Consider the following 24027-nt stretch of genomic DNA (forward strand, 5'->3'; position numbering starts at 1 on the left):
GGATCAACTTGTAATAATCGTGGCCAGTTTAGAGGTCCTCGTTGATAAATTCGCGAAAACGCAGAGGCAACTTCGGACGCTGTTTTAGTCGCTAACGGTTCTGCTTCTTTGTATCTACTAGCAACATCAACTACTGTTAGCGCGTATTTGTATGTTTTTCTACGGACAGTATCATGAGGCAGGAATAGTATGTCAGCCTGATGAACTTCATTGGGGACACTAACATCAAAATGTGCAAAGTTGATTTGTCGAGGTGGTGGTAAGTAGATTTGCCATATTGCTTGTTTTGATAGCCAATTTTTGGCAACCTCGCGTGTTACTGATGCCGCGTTGGCGAGTTTATTAATTGCTGAGTTACCTCTCCAGTATCCGGCCGGGGAATAATAAATCGCTTGCATGGAAACACTAGCGTTGGAAGTCCTTGGACTTGTCTGCATCGTTATTAATTATCCAGCGCCTAATGCTAATTTAGATTTCATCGCTGATCTTATTAACCAATTAGCGAGTGACTCCTTAAATGATTTATTTTTTATGGCGCTTAGTGCATGAATTAATTTCACATCCGCGATATGCCTGTCTTGCAGATCTTTACTTCGATAAGCAACATCATGCATGTGACACGCTGCGTCGATAGCGTTTATCGGATACTCTCCCGGTTTTGGTTTAGATTGTTCATCAAGTCTGATATCTAGTCGTGTCCCTGGACCGCAGTAATTGTATCCTGGGAGATGTTTTTCTCCGGGATATTTAGCCCAAGGGGTACCTGGAAGTCGTCCGAGGGTTGCTGCGATGTCACCTCCGCTGACTTTGTCAGGCTTTTTTTTTGAAATCTAAATTTTTTTGTGCCACATCGCGCACACTTACCAGAAAGTGCTTGTCTGTTATTTTTTGTTGTAATGGTTGTTAGATCATTCGTAGGGGTTTGTGCCTTACACTTCACACAATATAGATCCATAATTATTATTCCTTATATACAAATGGAGATCACTGATTTTTCTGCGACGCGAAGGAAAGAACCAGTCAAGCATAATTCCGTGCTACCAAATTCTATCAGAATGATCATCATAGGACCGTCAGGATCAGGTAAAACACAGCTGTTGCTGAACATGATAATGAAGTGGATGAAATGGGACAAACTATACTTGATAGCTCCGTCTGTGGATGATCAACGTTGTTATGATGTTATAAAAGATTTTAATGAGAGTGCAAAAGCGCTGAGTGAAGACGGCGAGGATGTTGTTGAATTTATAACTGATATTGAAGAAGCTCCGTCCGTGGAAGACCTCGACGGGGAAATAAATAACCTAGTAGTGTATGATGATGTGATGCTGGACAAGCAAAAAAATCCTGCAAGAATATTTTCACGAGGTCGTCATAAAAACACTGATGTGATTTATGTTACTCAGCGTTATACACAAATTCCAAAAGTAATCAGGGATAACTGTAATCTTCTTGCGGTGTTTAATGGAGTTGATGTTCACACGCTGAGAAATATTCATCAAACCTGGTGTAGCGGCGACATGGACATTAATAAGTTTAAGAATTTCTTTAGTCGCGCTCAAAGAAACCAGCACGGATTTGTGACAATAAATTTACACGACCCGCGTACACGATACCGCGTCGGCCTTGATACACTATTTGCGACATAAAAATGTTTTCTTAGGAATCGAAGATTCCCACGGAAACTCATTTCGTAGAGCAGCAGGGGGGGCTGGACCCACCCCATGGATTTTGCAATAATGACCCCGCGAGCGATGCTAGCATCATCGGGGACATTTTTTTTTGTCCTGTATTCTGAATAGAAGGGTTTATTTCGTCGAAATAAGCCCTCTATCGAATAGTTTCCGTGGGAGGGCTTATTGTGCAAAAAGCTTTTGGTCTGTTCGCCCCCTCTGCTGCTAGTCAACACATCAATGGGCTTAATTTATATAGCGGGTAGTGCCCAGTGCATCAATGGGCTTCAGTTACACCTGGGGTAGTACCCAATACATCAATGGGCTTCGATCAGTCAACACTATAGTTCAGCAAAAAGAAAGCAAACATTGTAGAAAGGTTTGCTGAGATTTTTTCGTGGCTGTTAGAAGCAAGGGTACATATTTGGGCTTCAGTTAGGTTGTAATGTCGATTTTCACGATTCCAACTAATAATATCGCTTATTCGCCACTTATTTTGGGATTTCATTCACGTTGAAATTTTATTGTAAGTAGACAATGTTATTAAAAAGTCATTAAATTATTTTGTTTTTAACGGTACGAGTATCATTAGCTCGTAGAGATACGCATCTATGCTGTAATCTATAGATTGATATATTAACATGAGACAATTAACTAAAAACACACACATATGTTGTAATGTATATATTCATATATTAAAAATCACAAATATATGCTAATATTAAAATGGTACAAATGACTGCAGAAGTACACGAATATGTTCTAAAAACAAAAAATGGCTGTATAAATATATTGAAAGTTGCATGACAACAAATATTCAATTTTCCAAGCTGACCGATTGGTCATCCTTTTAATTATTTTAAATTTGAAATTCACATGTTCTTTGAAGCGTATGAATAATATCCAATTTCACATTAAGAGAGGGGACATTCATGACTGAATAATTAATGATATGGTAAAAAGTTCTTTCCACCAACACATATTTTACTTCACTGCTAACGTTACAAAAGAGTTGTTTTCCCATTGAGGAAATTGTGACAAAATCAGCAAGGAAACATGCATACACACACACACACACACACACACACACACACTTACACACGCACACACATACATGGAAATTAATTTATGAAAGCTTGCTGAAACATGTTAGAAGATCATCATCCGCCCACACAACTAGTAACTTGCATGCTCTCAAAAAAAAACTTTCATGTGAATGGAGCATACGTTTAGAATTGGTTTGTTTCCTGTATTGTACGGACAATTACACGCAATTACTTTGTTCAAATATTTGACGATTCGATTAAACCAGCAACCTTTAGTGTCGAAGAATTTGAATTGTGTATTTAGCTTGCCTTACCGGTTGGATAGTACTTCATCTCCGTTTCTTCCGTCATCGGAAACAACTCCACCGCTGTTTTGAAGGAATCGATCACGGCGCGGTCGTTTTTATTACAGTCTGAATCAACGGATTCTGTGATATTCACATGCTAATAAAGAAATTAGTTTTCTAAACAATCGGAAGTTAAATAAACAACAAAGTTTAAAGAATCATTAATCAACGAGAAAGTTATAGAAACGTGCTTACAAATGGATTTGTTTAAATATCTAGTCTTTATATAAATGAAGACATTGTTTCTTCATCATTACTTTTATTGCAACTTTCTCTCTCTCTTTTCAGGGCCCGATCGCGGAGGGTGGGTGGGTCCGGTGTTTCTGGAACCTCCAGGCTAAAAATCCCAAAACAAACATACACACTCAAACGTAGTCACTTGTCACTTGAAATCTGACCAACGTTTTATTCTTGCTCATGTTTAATGTGTATTATACATACTTTGAGTAAATGAACACAGACTTTTGCTTTCGTGCCCTTTCGAGGAAAATCAGAGTCCTTTTGAAATATCGGAGAGAAAAAAAACAACAGTTGGCATGATACGGCCATGCTCTCTCTCTCTCTCTCTCTCTCTCTCTCTCTTCCCATTTACATTTTTCATTTATTCCTTCTATTAAGCTAGATTGCCGACTTCTTGCGCTTTGTTTGATATAGAAAATCTAACTTTTGGCTGATTTCTCTTTAACTTCTGGCTCCTTCCCAACATAGAACGGGTGATTTATAAAGCAAGATGAAATGTCAAAGAAAGAAAACCAAGCTATCCACTTTCTGTCAGAATTGAGGGTTTGCTTGAATGACTCCTTTGATTGCATCTTGTTTCAAGTCCTTGGAATGTGAAAAAAAAAATGGAGATAGCAAAAGCGGCGCCAATACAATTTGCTGGGGAGAAATTGTGGTGTCGGTATAGATTTTCCATGCTATTCATGACCATGGCAAAGACTAATCTACAAACTAGCATTTTGGACATAAACCTAGATTTCTTTGCTTCTTATTGATCAAGTTTGTCAGTCCCAAGATGTGCGTGTTATACAAATTAAATAACATGGCCAATTGCTCTTTTCATTAACACAATATACGACTACGCAAATAAAGCCCTTGCAAAAAGTCCTGATGTTTTTCCTCATGGAGGATTTTGTTAGCGCACTTCGTGCTTGCGTGCTTTCATTAAATGTTATTTATTTGGCAATTCAGTTAGAGGACATGCAAGAAATGGGTAAATAGCCAAAATTAAATAGAAACCAAATTATCTAACATGAGAAAGTGAATCATATACGTTCAAAGTAATGTCACAGCAGTTATATAGTACATATTCGATAAATGTACAAACCACAACAGTAATTATTTGCAAAAATTATGCTAACTACAAAGATAACATGAATCGTTTTATGGATGAATTACGTAAGCATGCATACAATGAACATTGCCGAATACGTCAAACTTGAAAACAGTGTATGAACCATTCCTCAGACTTGGCTCCATTGCATTCACGCACTAATTTACCTGTTTTATGATGTCGTATTTGTAGTTCTTTAATTTGATTTCTTAACACTTCAATGCAGATAAGACACAACGTTTTCACAAGTTGCTGGATGGTTCTGATTTGGTTACGTGGGAATACAACGTTCTAGCAACGTTGCTAAAACATCCTTTTAATAGCCCTCTAATGTCCAATAAAATTACAAATGGCTGATCATTACAACGTGTACAATAAATAATATAATTTTTACAAAGATAATATGTAACTTTGTTACAACGTTGTGACAATGTTGTGTTTAACTTGACTCTATCAGGAGGAACAAGGAGGAACAATCACAGTTTCGTATTTTTTTGTGTTTGTTTTAATTCATAAAGAAATAACTGAATGAAGTTTACAATTTTTGGGGGGAATATATTTTATTCTTTAGCTTTTATGATTACAGATATTACATGCTATCATTGACCTTACAATTTTTTACGAATATACGAACCGACATTTGTGTCTTCCTATAGCAGCATAATAACGTTTGTGGCTGAGACGATGTATTGTCTGCTAATTTCAACCAGCCATGTATGTATATTAATTAAATTAATCTACATTTCCCATATTTAGTTGCATGAACTGACTTTGCTATTGTGGAACAGAGATTCTTTTTGGCTGATTGTTTCATCATATCTGTTGACGCATTCATACACATATTAATATCAGGCCACCTGGTGGTGCCATTGCCAACGTGTTCAATTCATGCATAACATGATAAAGGTTTTGGCGCATTTATGTGACTTTTATCTGACTCGTATGAAATAAATTATGTTTATACACGGGGGGGGGGGGAGGGGGACCGGCGGGGTTCTCAAGTCAAATAGTGGGGATGGGTTTACGTAATAAAGTGCTAGAGTTCACGTTTTTAGCTGCGCATAGCTCAAGAAAATAAGATTTATCGTTCTTAACAAACTATATTTACAAATTTAACTATAATAAATTATATTAAATTACAACCAGAATTTAAAGAAGTTAATGTTCACACAGACGTATACATGCTGATATGCATACATTAAAAATAGGAAATGCACAGTAAAAAGTAATTCAATTTTGATAATTACAGATGTGAATGAGCCTTGTCATTATTTTGATATTTTTTATTATTGATATGATGCTATTGGTTAAAATTATATAATACTGGCATAGTTTGATTGATAAGTACGTACATAAGGAGTCAAATGTGCGATTGGACGATACACTCAAATTTCAATGGAAATACTTGGGATATTCTACCAAATGTGCAACATTTTGTGCATTATCTGTGCAAGCCCTATCTTTATTTCTTTGCTAAATTTTTTCTATATTCCGAATCGATTATTTTATGTAATGTTTTGTTCATGAAAAAATGAAATATTGAAGCTGTAGTATGATAATAGCGAGCAGCAATGCCTTCAAAGAAAAGAATAAATTTTAAAGTAGACTTAAAATTACTTTCTTTTCAAAACTGTTTTTGATTTTACAATACTCTAAACGTTATGAAGTAAAAAAATAAACTAAAGAAAACTACAAGAACAATATATTGAATTTTTCATCCAAGTTGGTTGTTCTGCTACAGCATTTACAAATTGCCAATTTTACAAGTAATGTTGCATGTACCGTTAGATTTCCAGGAATTACTCTCTTATTTCATAAATATTGGATTAGAATTTTGTCTTTTGGGAATTGTATTTCAAAAGTGGATGCATTTCTAAATTGCAAAGAAAAACTGCCAATAGTTTGGTACAGAAAATTCCGTCCATCTTTTTCTGCTTCAACTTGGAATATTACTGAAGTGAATTATCATGACAAATAAAATCTACCTTTGTGCAAATTGATTTCACCAACCACTTGCTTCAATTGACAAATGTATGTAAAAGTTGACATGTAAACCCTACTTAATGATATTAAGGGAAGCACAAATACAGCGAAGGAAGTTTCATTACACTAGGTAACTTAATTTCTACATATGTAAGCAGTACTGAAGTGATATGGCTTTGTTCAAGTATTACTTTTATTTTTGCAATTTACAGGAGCATAAGCAAAACAAGACACCGACTGACTTCGCTGAGATACTAGTTCTGATTTGTAATCTTAATAAAGTCACTAAAAATGGTGGTAAAATATATGTAGACCTGTTTTCATTTTTTACACTCACTTGTCTCTTCCTAACGAAGCATCCTTACTATTAAATCTTGTCAGATTCTTATTCAGTGTATCTTAACAGTTCAATATAAATTATGTACAGTGCAAAGTTCATCGTTTTATATTTGACTTTATCACGCATCACTGCCTTTCAAGTGCGCAAATGTGTACATTGTCTGCAAGATTTGTGCACTTACGTGTTCTGTCATTTTGAATCTACGTATTCTATTATGATAAAAAAAAACTGGTGATATTTGATTCGTCACAAATGAAAATGGTGCAGACATGGCATCAAATATTGTGACAATAGTAGCCATCTTGAAAGTCCTGCTATCTCAGCACCTTCTGAATGGATGTTAATGCTGACATTTTTGTCATGTTTAATTGAAGTTTTGGACGTTTTTGATAGCATTGGGGCATATAGGTTTCAGAAACACAAGAAGCTTTCTTTCTTCACTTTTCCTTATAGGTTTCAAATGTTGTCGGAATGTTTTATGTTTTAGGCATGTTATTTTGTAACATTAAGCAACAACATTGTAGCAACATTCCAGCAAGTTCAACAAATCAAGTTGCCACCATGTTATATGTCAGCACTGCCACAACCTTAGTGCAACGTTGATGCAACATTGTTGAATTGTTAGCTGGGAAGAAGTCATACCATATCATGTTGAAAATCGTAATCTAAGGAAAAAATACTTCATTTTCATAATTTATTGCAGATCTACAAGAATATATAAAATACAACTATAATTTGATTTCTTTTATTACGATTTTCTATAGCTTTCATGGATCCAAAATCTGTACATACATTGCGTTTTTTATTTTAAAACAAGTGTTACTGAAGATTGATTGGGTTTTCTGGGCAGGTAGATTTTATCGTCTACCTAAAATCCACAAACAAGAAAACCCGGCCGGACCTATAATATCCGGTAACCGGCATCGCACAGAAAGGATATCATAATATTTGGATCATTTTATAAGACCACATGTCCTCAAATTACCATCATATCTTCAGGACACTACAATTACCTCATAAAAAAGAAAGCAAGCAAACCATTACTGCCAGACCTTAGACGTCATATCTTTGTATACTAACATACCGCACAACGAAGGGATACTGGCGTGTTGAGAAGCATGGGAAACTAGAACTGTAGGCAATCCACCCACTCACTTCCTAGTCAAACTCCTGGAGCTTGTCCTAAAACTCAGTAACTTTGAATTCAATAAAGAAAACTACCTCCAAATCAATGGAACCGCAATGGGTACAAAAACGGCCCCTTTGTATGCTAATATTTTAATGGGAATACTGGAGAGTCAACTTTTAGCATCGGTTGAACTTACACCATATCAGTGGGTATGCTTTATCGAGGATATAGAAATGAAGTGGTACTATGGAAGAGAAAGTCTGGATTATTTCATATCAAAGGCAAACAACTTCCATCCCTCAATAAATTTCACGGCAGAAGTCTCCAACTCAGACCACGTTTTCCTGGACACAACAAGCAGATTGGTAGAAAACAAATTCCATACCGACTTATACTCGCAACCAACCGACAAACACCAGTATCTCCTCCCAAGCAACTGTCATTCAAAACACTGCATTAGGAACATCCCATATAGCCAGGCACTGAGGATATGCTTCGACGATGAAGCGTTCCTAAAAAGGACTGAAGAGCTATCTAAATATTTACCGAGGCTACGACACAGACCTGATTACGGAGGCAGCCCAAAGGGATAAAACAAACAAATCGCGATGACATACTAAAATATGGAAAGAAGGAAAAGGGTGATAGGATACCATTTTTCCTGACCTACCATCCAGACAAACCCCAAAGTAGGTAAAATCATCGGGAAACAGTGGCCCAAAGATAAAATTAATCTTCTATAACAATCATGTAGTAGCTACAGTTAATCCTCCCTAACAAACCTGTAGTAGCCTAACGGAGACCAAAAAAAAAAACCAAAACCTCAAGGACATCCTAGTCAGGGCAAAGCTAACGCCAATCACTAATCAATTCCGTCCTAGTCAATCTGGCCCCTGTGGCGATAAAAGGTGCAAAACCTGTCAACATATGATAGAGACCAGGACATTTTCTAGCACAGTGACTAGAGAAAAATTAAACATACATGGTCCAAACAAAACGTACAAAACAGAGAATGTCATTTATCTCATCACATGTAAGATCTGTAGCATTCAGTATGTCGGAGAAACTGAAAAGCTATACAAAAGGATCATCCTTCATAGATCTTAATGGATGACGAAGCTGTACAGAAGCCAGGTCGCAGAACACTACTCCTCCTCTGGCCACACTTTCAGTGATATAACACTTATTGCAATTGCTCACAACCCCAACTGGAGTTCCCAGAAAAGGAAAGAAAAGGAATCTTACTAGATACGCCGCCTTAAAACATTCAAACCAAGCGGTTTAACCAAGAAGACTACAAAAAGACAGCCATGCACAAATAAAATTATCTTTTGCAGCCAACACGTTTTCTTTTAAAAAATTCTCTAAATTTGCTTAATAGCCTATAATGTTTACTATAACAATGTGATATCGGGATATAATTTGCGCTTACATTAATTTACATAAAAGAACAGATGTCGTTATGGCTCATCGATTTCTAGGTCAATAAAAATATTTTCCAGTATCAGCACCACGTTGAAATAAACTAGTTTAAACATAATAAAGTTAAAGGTTTAATTCCTGCAGAAATAGCCATGAAAAGTTTTGCAAACATAATCATTTTTTCTGTTTTATTTCTTTGTCTTGTCTATGCTTTTTATTTGCCGTGCAAAAAAGACATTGAAGAGTCAAAATCGCTCACGCTAGTTAGATACTGGTTTCGCACTGTTCGTTGTCGGTGTATTGCATTTATCTTAATAAATCCCTGACACATGTGATCTCTTGCTGTATCGAGTGCACTTGAAAGGATTGTTATATATATATATATATATATATATATATATATATATATATATATATATATATATATATATATATATATATATATATATATATCAGTGGAGTTCGTGCTACTTATCACAACTCGCTAAATGGTAAGTTGCTTTTTGGTATCTTCACGTTGGTTCCTGTTGATAACGAAAGTCTGGTATTCGTTTACATTTACGAGACATTTGGGAGGGCTTGTCGGGTTTAATGATCATATGTCAGCAAAATATAAGCATAACCAAGTGTCAGGGGACTACTAGACTTTGTTTGTACACGTACGATACGTCATGGCACGACATCTCCTTAGTACCCTCCTGTAGAAGTTTGAAATCTGAGAGATAACAACTGAATACGAACATTGATTGTCACTACATTTTGAATCAAGTAAAAGATTGTACCAATTATTTGCAAATTTGGATCTGCAATGGACACCGCTAACAAAGATCTGTATCTTCGGATACCAGTTTTTGTTACATTCTTTCATGATATAAACTCATTCAGTTGGATACAAACAAAGAGTTGCTCATACAGATAAAAATATTGCACTTCAGGAATATATGTTACCAAGATATGTTGCTCTTATCACCTAGACACCACCTTAATTTTATTGCATCAAATATTTATAATATAGAAAATAATGTAGAAGGAGATGGTGCTGTTCCTATTTCATGATTTGTCTCATTTGTGACACGAACTATCACTTCATTGTTTTATTTGAACCTAAGTAAATTAATAACATTAATTTATACCTAGTTAGAAGTCAAGTGATACCATTGTGTTCAAAGAGTTGATCATTTTGCTTTTGCCTGCCGTTTTGTATCGCTCTTCGTAATTATGCTTTAAGAAAGGAAATGATTATGTTGTTTCGAAACACTGTAAGTCACAGGGATTCGTAGAATCTGGAAAGGGGGGGGGGACGGGAGGAAGTAGGCGCGAAGCATCAGGAACGTTTCCAAGAGTAAATTTTCATATAAAGTTAGGTCGTTGGAATTGTGTCCTGGAAATACTTAAATTGCAAGAGGTTCCATCACACAGACTCATTATCTACTTTGATACACCCATCCGCGTTCCCTTCCAATAATATTCCCAAAAATAGCCCCTGGAAAGCATTTTCAAGGAATAAATTATTAAGCTTCAAAGTTTCTTGAGATAAAGTTTCGAAAATAATGGAAGGTATCAGCAACATATAAAGAACATTTGTGAGCATTCAATGGTGTATGCTGTACCATATTATACGTTGACTAATGTCATATTTGTATGGCTTGCCTTTATGGAAGAAGTCTTACAATTGCAACCGTATCTAACGATGATATTTGTTGTTGATGAATATTCTTGTTTTTGTCTTCTTGATTCACTTATTACAATATAAATCTGCATCAGAAAACTCGTTGACATCAAATCTATTATAACCGATTTTATGACATTTTCAAGGCTCTCTATATCCTGGAAGACTGACGGCCATTGCTCTATGTTTATAAAATGTTCTAAGAAATTTCACGTAAATGCCCTTGACCTATATTCTCGAAACTTCTTGAGCAAGAAAGTCCAGCTTAAGTTCAAAGTACCAAAATGCACATATGCTAATTTGACCACATCTAAGTGGTTGAAAATGACATTATAGTAGATAAACCAATGTTATGAATACACCCAAAAATTCAAACTGTATTCTAACGCAAGTTACAGAACACACATGTTTTCGTTATTTGAGTTTCATGTTACAGCATTTGTGAAATATGTTGTTTGGAAATGTAGAAATATCAATCATTTACCACGCACATAAACAGTAGGCGGAGAAATACCCCTGGACAGTATGTTTGTGGGCTTTGATCATGCGGCACGCGCTAAGTCACACATTCCTCAAGTTTTTTGTGTCTTTCTTAACCTTGTTTCGTTCGCATTGTTCTGCTCTATTATTCAGTGACCGTTATGCACTTTTGGTTAGTGACCATCCTGTACAATTGTTAAGTGACCATTCTGCGCCATTGTGAAGTGGCCACCATGCACTGTTGCTAACAGAACATTGTGTACTATATTATTCAGTGACCATTGTGTGCTAATGTTACGTAACCATTCTGTACTATTTTTAAGTGACCATCATGTACTACTGTTAAGTTACTATATTGTTATATGATTATGTGACTATTATATACGATTATTACGCGATCATTCTGTACTGTTCTTACGTAACCATTATGTACAAATGTCCCGTGTTATTTCTGTACTATTGTCAAGCCTACAGACTTTGACAATCAGTACGTGACTATTATGCACTATTTTCAGAGATTTTCTTGATATTATTAAGTTAATTTCATACAGTGAAATATCTATCATGTTAAGGCATGGCGATTTATTAAGTTAATTTCATACAGTGAAATATCTATCATGTTAAGGCATGGCGATTTATTCAGCGTTTTATAGATCAAATTTTATTACGATGTAGACTTTTTTTATTGCAAAGTTTGTCATAGGTTTAAAATTGTCAACACTGTGAAAACAAAAATATTCGTGGATGATTTTAAATTCTATTTTTTTTTCGTCGGCAACAAATAATCATGAAATTAAATCCGCCACTAAAGACAGTATTATTGAACAGCAATAATATTAGATGTGTAACCCCACAAATCCCTAGTGTACTCACAAATTGTAACGTGACGAATATCAATGTCTGGATGATTTTACGTCGTGTTCAGTCTGAATTATATTTTATTTTGTAAGCCTACAGACCGTGACAATCAGTATGAGACGACAAACGCCTTCACATGACGTCTCTCTTCGTTGTTAGATAATATGTTATATTTTAGTTTGCAATTCAACAGACCGAGACTTTTATGATGAGACCACTCTCGACTTTATATGACCTCGCCATCATAGTCAGGTAACTCGGTTAACTGCATAATATATTGCAAATTTTACAGCATCTGTTGATCCCATACCGTATTGCCTGTTTGCTTTAGATTTATAATGTAACTTCTTTGGTTCATAATACCATGTTATTAGAATATTAATGAAGAAAATAATAAGAAAAAACAATACCATGAATTTAGAAGAATAAGAAAAAAAAGGTACATCCTTCAGGAAATTGAAAAAAAAAACGTGCTTTGGAACTGATGTGAGAACAAAACACGTGCTTTGGAACTGATCATAACTATGAACTGAATATAGCAGCAAAACATCTATAGCTTCTGAAACCGCTTCGACATGCGATATTATATTCAATAATTATAGAGACTTTATGAATTATGGGGTACTCTGAGTAATTACAGAAACTTATATATTAAACAAAAACAACAGTTATGGTATAAGATTCTGACTACATCTTTAGTCTTTCCATAAAGCATTTAGTGAGAGTCTAGTTGGCGCGTCTAATGTATGAACCTGTCGCAAAACCAGAAATTAACTATCGATTCCCACGAAAAACGGACACGAAAAACGGAACATTGTGTCTTGAAGAAACGCTATTAAAACATTATCTTGTCAACATAATGGAATACTTCTGATATAAATGTAGTGTTTAAATAAAATTAGTGCTCCGAAACTACTTATTCGAAGGCAAATGCGATCCGAACATATTTTGTGTGTATCAAGAATGTCCTAAAGGATAAATCGACTTAGTGTGCCCTGGGAAACGTTTACCCAAAATATAAAGTAATGGTTATATTGAAGGAAAACGTTGTTGATAATCATTTATGGTTATCTCAGTAGAATTTATGTTGCTTATCCTATGAAGAAAGACATGTTTATTTGCTCACGTCCATAGATGTAAATTGCTTTTGCAATGTAATGCTAACTAAAGCTTGTATTCTGCTCTGTCATGTTCATAAGTATGCATGAAAGGTTACCATTAGCTCAAGTATGAAAGCACATTATGAGGACTTAACTCCTATGTGTCGTATGACATTCTTAGTCGGCTTTTGTCCATTCATGTCTTTTTAATACAAAGATAATATAGATGATATTTGCCTTGTAACAAACATATCAATTTTATTCATTTTCCGAGCTCTTTTACTTGCATTCTGGGGGCCTCGAGTGGTCTAAAGCGTTCACCGTTACGGATCACTGCCATCTCACCTCTGTCTGCGTGGGTTCGAGTCTCGGATTCAGCCAATGTGGGTATGTGAGAAAGCTTGCCAGTAACTTCTCGTGGGTCGGTGGTTCTTTCCGAGGTTTTCCCGGGTTCTTCCTCCACCATTAACACTGGCTGCCATGTATAGCCTATCGTGTGTTGAAAAATGGCGTTAAACCCTACAACAACAACTTGCATTCTGTTGAGGTTTTGAATAGGTTCCTTATTTGTGGCTTATTAGCTACCTCTTTAGAAGACCATACCTCAACGATTGTATTCTACTACACATACATACATACATACATACATACATACATACATACATTGAATATGATGTGAAAGACCTTACAATATGTTTTGCACGTGTTTTACCGATGATATCATGTCTAAGAGCTATCTTATCAATTGGGTTTAAGTTTAATCAATCATAATCAATTTAGACCTAATTATATTGTTTGCAACATTCACTTCTTTAACACAGAACGGTTGTTGCTTTGGGGTTTTAGGACCATTTCTCGACACCAGATATGCTATATATGGCGGCCAGTATAATTGGTACAGGATTTGTTGTTTGGGGGTTTAACACCATTTCTCAGCACAAGATAGGCCATATATATGGCGACCTGCATATACTGGTGGAGGAAGAACCCGAGAAAACCTTTGTAAGAACCACATACCAACGGGAAACTTCTGGCAGCTTTCTCAAATACTCACATTGGTTGAGCCCGAGACTCTAACCCACGTGGACAGATGTGAGAAAAGTAGTGGTCAGTAAAGGCTACTCTTTAGACCACTCTGCCACCACAAGAGCCCCAAATATAAAATGGCACTTTTAATAAGAATGTTGATTTTTTTAATTTCTTCAACTTTGTTCACGTGGTAGGAGTTGCCACTCTTTGCAACATTTTTTCTTTAGTCTATCTCGTTATATAACCAAGTTTTGAAAAACATGAAATTAGTTATTGACGTAAAGTTAGAATGTATTTCCCTTCGAAAATTATCCCCTGTACATTATTGTTGATTTACAATGTGTCTTACATGGCAGAACTTTAAAAAAGTTGACATCAAAATTGTATCAATAAACTATTATGGAACATTCTCTCTGATAATTGAGTAGTCGGCATGCTCCGCCACCCACCCACCCCACCCCGTGGAATATTTATTCAATGAAAACGCTCAGTCTCATGTCATGACGCAACATTAACAATAATCCCAAACGGCTTGAGCCAGCCAATCTATCCACCGACAGTGATTTGTGAACAATCGACTTACATTGCATGATTTTATCCCCTGATAGAAATGAAAAATTGTATATAAATATTAGTTAAAGATATGAAAATTTTAAACCATATATAATGATATGATTATTTTAAAAGCGAGGTACAACGTGTAATAAAAATTATAAACTAAATCCAACCATCAGGCTAGTAAATATGTCAGATATTTGTCAGACTATAACGATTAATCTATTTGCCATAATTGACATATATATGGAAACATTACAAAAAAAATTTGTTTTGTGTCAGAAGGTAAAACACCAATCTTTTAATTCAAAATATTTCAGATATTTAAAAAAAATATATAAAAATATTGGATTTTCATAAACACAAAGGATGAATAAAAACAAAATCATTCTGTATTATCCATAAATATGGTTCCGATAATTATTGTAGCATATATGATAAATGTAAACATATTTAATACAATTGTTTATCAGCAATTCAATTAGAAATATCCAAAGGCAGGGTCTAAATAAAACAACTAATTTTGCTCTGTGTACACCGGTCCACATCGTCAGGACATGTCAGAATTGTGTGTGTGAGAGAGAGAGAGAGAGAGAGAGAGTTTAAAAATACCCCCATTGCATCAGCCATCCTATTGCTAATGATACTCCATATGTTATTGTTTTAATAATAATAATAATAATAATAAACTATCTTTAACGAGGATACCACATTTGGTCATGATTGACCCGTCTGCCACGTGAGACTCAGGTTTTGTAATTGGCTATGTTAATAAAAAATAAAATAAAAAGCAAAACAAAACAAGACTATGCACATTATCAGGTTTCTTCGCACACTCATTCATACATATTTAAAATGAATGACTATGTGTAACTATACTAGGAAACATATACACATATGAGTAATATTTTATTCACAGATACGTACATTTCAGCATAAGTCGTACGTATTACATATATCGAATAAGATCTGGACATATTATTTATGGATATAATGATAAAGTTTTCTATTCAGAGCCTTTAATATGTCGTTGTCGTTATTCAAGAAAGAATTTCATTAAAGATATTTTAAAAGAAGCAAGGGAATTTGAATTGCGTATCCTCAGTGGTAAGGAATTCCATACAGTAGGTGCTGATACAGTAAGTGAGCTTCTGTAATTATTGGTTTTCGACCACGGGATCTGGAGTTCGTTGTTAGTCGTCGATCGGAAATTACGCTCAGTATTCGATGATCTTAGTCCAATTATGCTAGTGATATAATCTGGAGAAAGACCGTTTAAAGATTTATATTCCTTTAAAATAAAGAATACGTTTTCGTATAGGTAGCCATTGCGGACGTGAAAAGAGGACATTCGAGGGAGTCATAACAGGAAGTTTCAGTATTATTCGGGCTGCCCTTTTCTGAAGTTTATCAGTTCTGGATAGATTATAATTGGATGTGTTTCCCCGAATGGGATAGCCATCATCTATCAGTGGTAGTATATATAACCCGAAAAAAATAAAGTTCAAGTGATTGGGGACGTAGAAATTTTAAAAGTACTTTTAATAGAATTATTATTTTGACTACCATTGCACATAAGTGATAGATATGTGCATTCCAGCTGAGATGTTGATTAATGTAAATACCAAGAAGTTTTTGATCTTTGACAATATGTCTAAGCCATCTTAAGCTAGAAGTAAATCCATCTTAGTAGATAGACGGTGCCTTGTTCCAATTGTCCTACATTTCGTTTTAGAGATATTAATATGCATTTTATTTTGATGACACCAACCTGATATATTGTTGAGGTCGATTTGAAGTTTATTTTTAATAGAGTCTAGAGATTTACCAGATAAACGCAATATAGAATCGTCAGCGAAAAGATATGTGTTAGAGTCCGCTGGATACCAGGCTAAATCATTGATAAATAATAGAAAACGAAGTGGCCCTAATACAGATTCTTGAGGAACACCACATAAGATATGACTTGGTTCAGAAGTATATTTACCCGTGCAGACAACCTGGTGTATGTGAGATATGACGTGAACCAGGCAACTGAGTTTGGAGAAAACATATAGGCTGATAGCTTTTTAATGAGCACCGAATTTTCAATAAAACAGAATGCGTTTTTAAAATCAATGAAGATTGCGTCGGTACGATCGCCTGATTCTACTGCTAGTAGCCATTGGTCTAAAGGTTTTGTCAATGCAGTTTGACATGAATGATTATGTCGAACACCTTAGTGTTATATGTTAGTTTTAATATATGTTATGAAAGGTGTGAGTAAATGACTTTATAGATGCAGTAGATACACAATATCATGATTTGATCTTAATCTTGGCAATACAGTATACGAGTATTATACTCATAATATTTGTTCTCGGTCTCCATTTCTATTCTTGTGTCTTCTTGTTTCTTTCATTCGTTCGGTTAAATTCATGCTATCTAAAGGAAGGTAAAAAAAAAAGAAATTAATAGTAACGCACCGTCATTTGCTTTCCCCAGTCAAACATCGATGTTGTTGGAGTGTTATTACTCGCGTTTTGTTGACTTGTATGGCACTGAAACGATGTCGGAATCACATTTCTATTACTCATTTTACATATTCACGTATTTTCAAAGTCGTTTTCACAAAAATAGTTGCATCCAGACTGCATATATTCGTAACGTCAATTCGTTTCAATTAATTTTCCAATAAATCACGGGGCAATCCTTTAAGTCTTATAGTACTCGCAGTGTTTGGAGGAAGCATTCCATGCGTGGTAACAATTGTTACTGCTTATGCACGGTTACTCATTGTTCTAATTATTACGTTTGGATCCATATTACCGATATAGTGATAACCAACTATTCTAAATGCATGCTGTATTTTAAAAACACACATATTGTTAATCTTTTACTGTTAATTCTCGTGAATTCGGATACAATGAATTGAAGTAAAGGACATCTTACTTTTTTGGTCACCTGTAACATATTTAGTAAAAAATGTTCGACTTTACTGATGTCCATCTCCGCCTAATTCTGATTTCAGGCTGAATCGTCATATCCAATATTTAACATGGCATCGACGACAATTATATGCCAAGCTTTCTTCCAGAATGGTAGAAAGACAGCGGGAGTAATTGATCTTAAAATTATATCTTTTTTTTTGCAAGAGAAGATAGTTCTTCGTTTGCATATATAGTTTTGTATTCAGAATGTCTTCTGACACTTTGTGGATAAGTATTTGCAATAGAGGAAGTTTATTTGTTTGCTATCCGTACAGAAAGAATGTTCAATAACATGGACATTTCTTCGTTCTTTAAGGATCACTGGAAATGATTGGTGGATGCAGAGGATCGTGTGACTGCGACTGCCATGGAGACCTGAAAGATGAACCCTCAATTAGGAGATGTCAGTGGACTTAAAAAATGCAGATGTTGATCTCTTCTCAATTCATGGACTGTTGCATGTGAGTACCAATACCAAGATAAATTCCAAAGTTGGATATAAAAGAAAGTTATATTGCTGCTGGGCTGAACTTTAAGGAAGCGATTCAAAAATTGTATCTGTATCCAAAACAAAATCTAAGTAAAGATGGGTTACACGCTGATGGCCATTCGAGACAAGCTTGAGAGCTTGTACGAAAGAGCAAACGAAAAGATGAGCGATCCGAAACATCAGCGACGTTTGGTACTCGTGACAGTATGTATAGCTCTGCTTCTGGATAACATGCTTTATATGGTTATTGTCCCAATTATTCCAGAATATCTTCATAAAATGAAAGCTAGCAAAAACGAAATGGAGATTATGGATGAGATCAACACGACAATAGCTTCTCTAGACAACGGCACTTCATATTCTTACTATGCAAACTATACAGGATTTACCACCAAACCAAACGTAACACATACGTCCAAACATACTTTTCTAAACATTCCGCCTCCCCCAATTTCTTACGGAGATGAAGGGGGTGCCATAGGTCTACTATTTGCATCGAAAGCGATTCTTCAGTTGTTAGTTAACCCTTTTACAGGCGCTTTCATAGACCGAGTCGGGTATGACTACCCAATGCTTATAGGATTAGTGATAATGTTTTTTTCCACATCTATTTTTGCATTTGGTGGCAGCTACGCGATCCTATTCTTGGCAAGAAGTTTGCAAGGCGTTGGATCAGCTTTTGCAGACACATCAGGACTGGCTATGATAGCAGATAGGTTTACAGAGGAGGGGGAGAGAAGCAAGGCCTTGGGTATTGCATTGGCATTCATATCTTTTGGATGCCTTGTTGCCCCTCCATTTGGAGGTGTGTTGTACGAATTCTTTGGAAAGGAGCTCCCTTTCCTGGTATTGGCTTCACTCTGTCTGCTAGATGGGATTTTACTACTGTTCGTCATGAAACCAGTCAGAAAGCAAAGGGCATTGATTCCAAAAGAAGAGCGACTGAAAGGCACGCCAATATGGAGACTGCTAATGGACCCGTATATCGCTGTGACAGCCGGAGCCCTGGCAATGGCAAATGTATCTCTTGCCTTCTTGGAACCGACCATAGCTATGTGGATGCATTATGTTATGAATGCAACTGAATGGGAAATAGGATTGGTATGGTTCCCTGCCTTCATTCCACACATAACAGGCGTATATCTAACTGTAAAACTTGCAAGATCTTTCCCGAAATACCAGTGGCTCATGGCAGCGATTGGTTTGGCAATGGAAGGTATTTCATGTTGTGTAATACCATTCTGTACGGAGTTTTTTGTGCTTATATTTCCTCTGGCCGTGCTTTGTTTTGGAATCGCTATGGTCGATACAGCCCTACTGCCAACACTGGGATACCTCGTAGACGTTAGATATGTCTCAATCTATGGAAGCGTATATGCAATAGCTGATATATCGTATTCTTTAGCATATGCCGTTGGACCTGTTGTCGCTGGGCAAATTGTACAGAGCATTGGCTTTCTATGGCTCAACATGGCAATATTTCTCTCCAATATTCTGTATGCCCCCGTACTCTTACTACTAAGAAAGATTTATGAGTATAAGCCATTCGAAAATGAATGCGATGTGCTTGTTTCTGATCCACCATCAAAGCAATACATGACGTATGTGCAAAACGGGGGACCTTTTGGGGATGGAAAGACCTATGTAGATATGCATGGTAAAAACCATCTAGAATTGAAACCAACAAAGCAAACTAAAGTTGACAGCAGCGCGGCCTCAAATGGATACCTAGCATACGAACGCCCCGATGATTTTTGATATATTAATGAATTCATTTCAAAGAAAATTTTCGAAAAGAAAAAGCAGTCTTTCTTGTCCTCATATTGACTAAAGATATTACTATCTATATGACTTTTTCGTAATATAATTATCTGGTCGTCAGAATATAGACTCAATGTATTGGCTAAAAATATCACACCAAATTGTGCTGCTATCCAATCACGACTATTTAATATAATGTGATAAAGGTTTATGGAAAATAACTTAAACAAACCTGTTCTGTATTCGAGACTGGATGTAAACAAAATACAAAGTGGAATTCCCTTACGAAATACTAGGTGAAACTAAATGTTAATGTATATTAATACTGTTTGAAACTTGGCGTTTCTGTGGTTGTTTTCCACTTCACTCGCATAAACGAAACACACTGTACATGTTCTTTGTATTTGTATGAAAATGATTTATGTTTTTTTCAATTTCTGTGTACCAATTTGTTCTTTTTTGTTTACAAAAAAAAACCCACACAAACTCAAAATAATGTTGGAAACATTTTGGGGTGACATCTCAGTCTTCGACGACAAACTTTCACGCCGTGAAAATAAATAGCCATAATAAACCAAATAATGAATAGTTGATAAATATATCTCGTTGCCTATAATTTAAAAGCAGAGAAAATGAGTAAAAATAGCAGTTGACCTTAGCTGAATGCACCGATTGTTGCTTATAAGCCAGGCATGTACAACTATCTGGTTACTATGACATTACATGTGGCTCGAAAATCGCTAGCTGGACCTCGACCTGGAAGAGTTGAACATTTCTGTTAAGTACCTTCTGAAGGCTAAATATGATTCTTTCATTACCGTATGCTTTTGGTTTAATACTGTATTAAATATATATTTATATTATGTCTGTTTAGCCATTGTTCATTCGTTTCACATTATATCAAAGAAAAATATATTAAAAACGTACGAAAAACTGTTATAATTGAACTGTCTTCATCCAACGATATTTCTATTACATGTCACTTTTGTTAAGATCGTTATCTTTAGTAACTTCTAGCTTGTGCATCTTTACTTAATTAGTAGATCGAATTCTGCACTATTTTTCCTTGATAATTAATTTTGATGAGAAGACGTTCTCAGCTAGTCTAATCTAGCTAAGACACCGTTTTGATGGAGACAATTTTGTGGTATTTCGTTGAAAGCAATTCATATCAGCCCAGAAAAATTTATTATTATTGTGTAAGTGTTTATCGAGCAGTACTTTGAAATAGTGACCTGATTTCTTTCTATTATGTACTCAAGCATGATTCATTTCGATAATTTTCCTACATCCACAAAAAAAACTTGGCTTCTTTGACCTATATCCGTTAACTTTTACTTGAATTGTTTTGTAACCATACGCAAGCCTTTTTGTTCTTTCGAATATATATTTTGCTTATACCTTATTATATTATATACCTGGATATTAGTTGATGTGAAACTTTTCAGATTATTGGGCCAGCTATACTTTGATGAACTGGATGGTTTAGATAGAAATGGTGGGTGGGTGGGGACCTGATAAAATGGTTGCCACTAAAGTAACACTGAACGTCACTGTTGCTCGTTAGTATATGTATATAATAATTATCCAGCCTCCCACCTGGACCATTTATGTATAAAATACTTATCAATATCCCCCCATTAGGTCCCTTTATGTATACAATAATTATCCAGCCTCCCAATTAGCCTCTTTATAATCACATGCGTATGCCAGACATTTTAAATAATTATTAACTTATTTATTATTCACATTAAGCATAGTGAATAGGCGCACTAGATATACTTTTCGATTATTATTAATCTCTTTATCCATTATATTTATGTATTAATGAACACTATTTGTCAAAACGCAAGTATTTTTCAATACTGGTTGAATGTATGGTGACATGCTTGCTTTTTTAAAAGTTACATATTTAATTATTATGTTATGTTTGTATATAAAAATGTTGCTGTAAGTTAAGTTCACAGATTAAAGTTTTAAGAGTGGCACCGATGTCTCCTTCCATACTCTCTCTCTCTCTCTCTCTCTCTCACATACACACAGACTTCAGCAACAGTTAATCAACACAGAAGTTTGACTATATTAGAAAAACAAAATGTTACTCCCATATTAAAGACTAATGACAATATTTACGAGTAATAACACCAGGCGAAACAACAGTAAATCGAACTGGTTTGTTTCACTCGCCTTTTGTTGAGACCTTTATATCAAGCTATATGAAGTAGTTTAATGAATGACAACAAAAATCCCACATTTAGTGTTTATTAAACTCGTGGGTAGATTTCATTTGCAATTTACGTCTAATTCTAATTCATTTTAATAGTTTTTTCTGCTAGCTACGGATCCAATTATATTAGATTTTAATAAATATTGTAACAATGACGCCATCAATTACACCATATTACCGCATGATAAGCCTAAGAGGAAAAATGCGTGGTGTAACAGGGGTGTGGATAGCCTTTACGGTCAATGAATCCTTATGCACTTTGCTGGGTTATATGAAATTATTTCTGAATTTTTGGTTATCCACTTTTAGTTATTCACTTTAACTATTGTTATTTATCATACAATCTGCAGTATTTCAATGATATTCCAACATGCCAACATTTATTGATCCGAATATTTTAACATCACTCTCTTCTAATTATTTTTTGTATTCAATCAGAGATAATTTCTTTGCAGATAGGTTGCGTGACTTTTATCAATCCTCAGTAGCCAGTCACCTTGTTTTGGTGGATTCATTACAATGCAATTGGTATTTTGTTATAATCAAAATACCAACGACTGTAGTAGTTTTGTCGCACATTACGATTTGATTTACAGTATAATAATAAGGTTTGGGGTCATTATTGGGAAATAAAACCTTAATTTTTCCGCGGCAGATTGCGAAACCCGGCATTTTGTTGATTATAAATTTCTTATCTGGGCACACGAAAGTGCTAATTATTGCAAATTTCCTATCGGAAAATTAATAACAAGACACCAAAATTGCTACAAAGAGAAAGATACGTCTTAAATTATTCATGGTATTTTATCAGTACAGCAGATAAAATTTGAAAAAATCAATCCGATAATTTTAATCGATTTTGTTTAAGTTACTGGATTTCTTTTCTTGATTATGATGTGTAGTTCTTAGAAATTATGGTCATTCAAACTTGTACTGCAATAGGCATGCGTCCCAAGCCAAGACCTTGAAAAAAGACTTGAAGAAAATATATACTCTAAATGTACTATTCCCGACACATCTGAATTTTGGATGAATTATTGTAACAACCATCTCCTACGAACATCGAATTGATAATTGCATTCAAACAGACCGTGCTGTTTAAAGACGGATGTGTCAGAATCTCCATAGAATCGTCTCTTGAAATCTTCACTGCAAATGATTAGCAATTTTACCAAAGACATTAAAGGAGTTCCATGAGATTTGAACACCAGATCTAAACTAACTTTTAATATATCCGAGAAAACATTCATTGTACAAATTATGGTGTGCTTTGAACGTAACAGAAACTTAAAAATCATCACATAAGGTAATGTGTCTTCAGGAATGACTTGTTTTTATCTCATGGTAATTTTAGCAATCGTCACCAAGAACATTCAGAATCACACTTCAAGTTTATTTTCTTTAGGTTCCGACATATTCAACATAATTCCACCTCAAGTCGTAAGATTTTTTCTCTTGCCTGGAAGATATATATGGCGTTTTGCTTTAAATTTAAAATGAAATAACATGTCGACTTTACGTTTATTGTCACATCTAGTCTTATCGTAATTTATAAGTAAACATCCGATGAAATTATATCACTTCAACGACCACGTTGATTATTGAAACTAATAAAT

The 24027-nt window shown here is 35.1% G+C and overlaps 1 protein-coding gene across 1 annotated transcript in view; it reads left to right on the forward strand.

The window, feature by feature from the left end:
* Nucleotides 1–22172, forward strand: part of LOC149803316 (putative vesicular acetylcholine transporter-B) — a 41835-nt gene extending 19663 nt beyond the window's left edge. The window contains exon 2 of the mRNA XM_089953024.1: nucleotides 18250–22172. Coding sequence (XP_089809150.1) covers nucleotides 18520–20181 — 1662 coding nt within the window. The 5' untranslated portion in view covers nucleotides 18250–18519 and the 3' untranslated portion in view covers nucleotides 20182–22172. The remainder of the gene's footprint in view (nucleotides 1–18249) is intronic.
* The last annotated feature ends 1855 nt before the right edge of the window (nucleotides 22173–24027 follow it).

This window comes from Sinohyriopsis cumingii, chromosome 3 (assembly GCF_028554795.1).
Source record: "Sinohyriopsis cumingii isolate HCF-2022 chromosome 3, ASM2855479v2, whole genome shotgun sequence".
Classification (NCBI taxonomy): Eukaryota; Metazoa; Mollusca; class Bivalvia; order Unionida; family Unionidae; genus Sinohyriopsis; species Sinohyriopsis cumingii.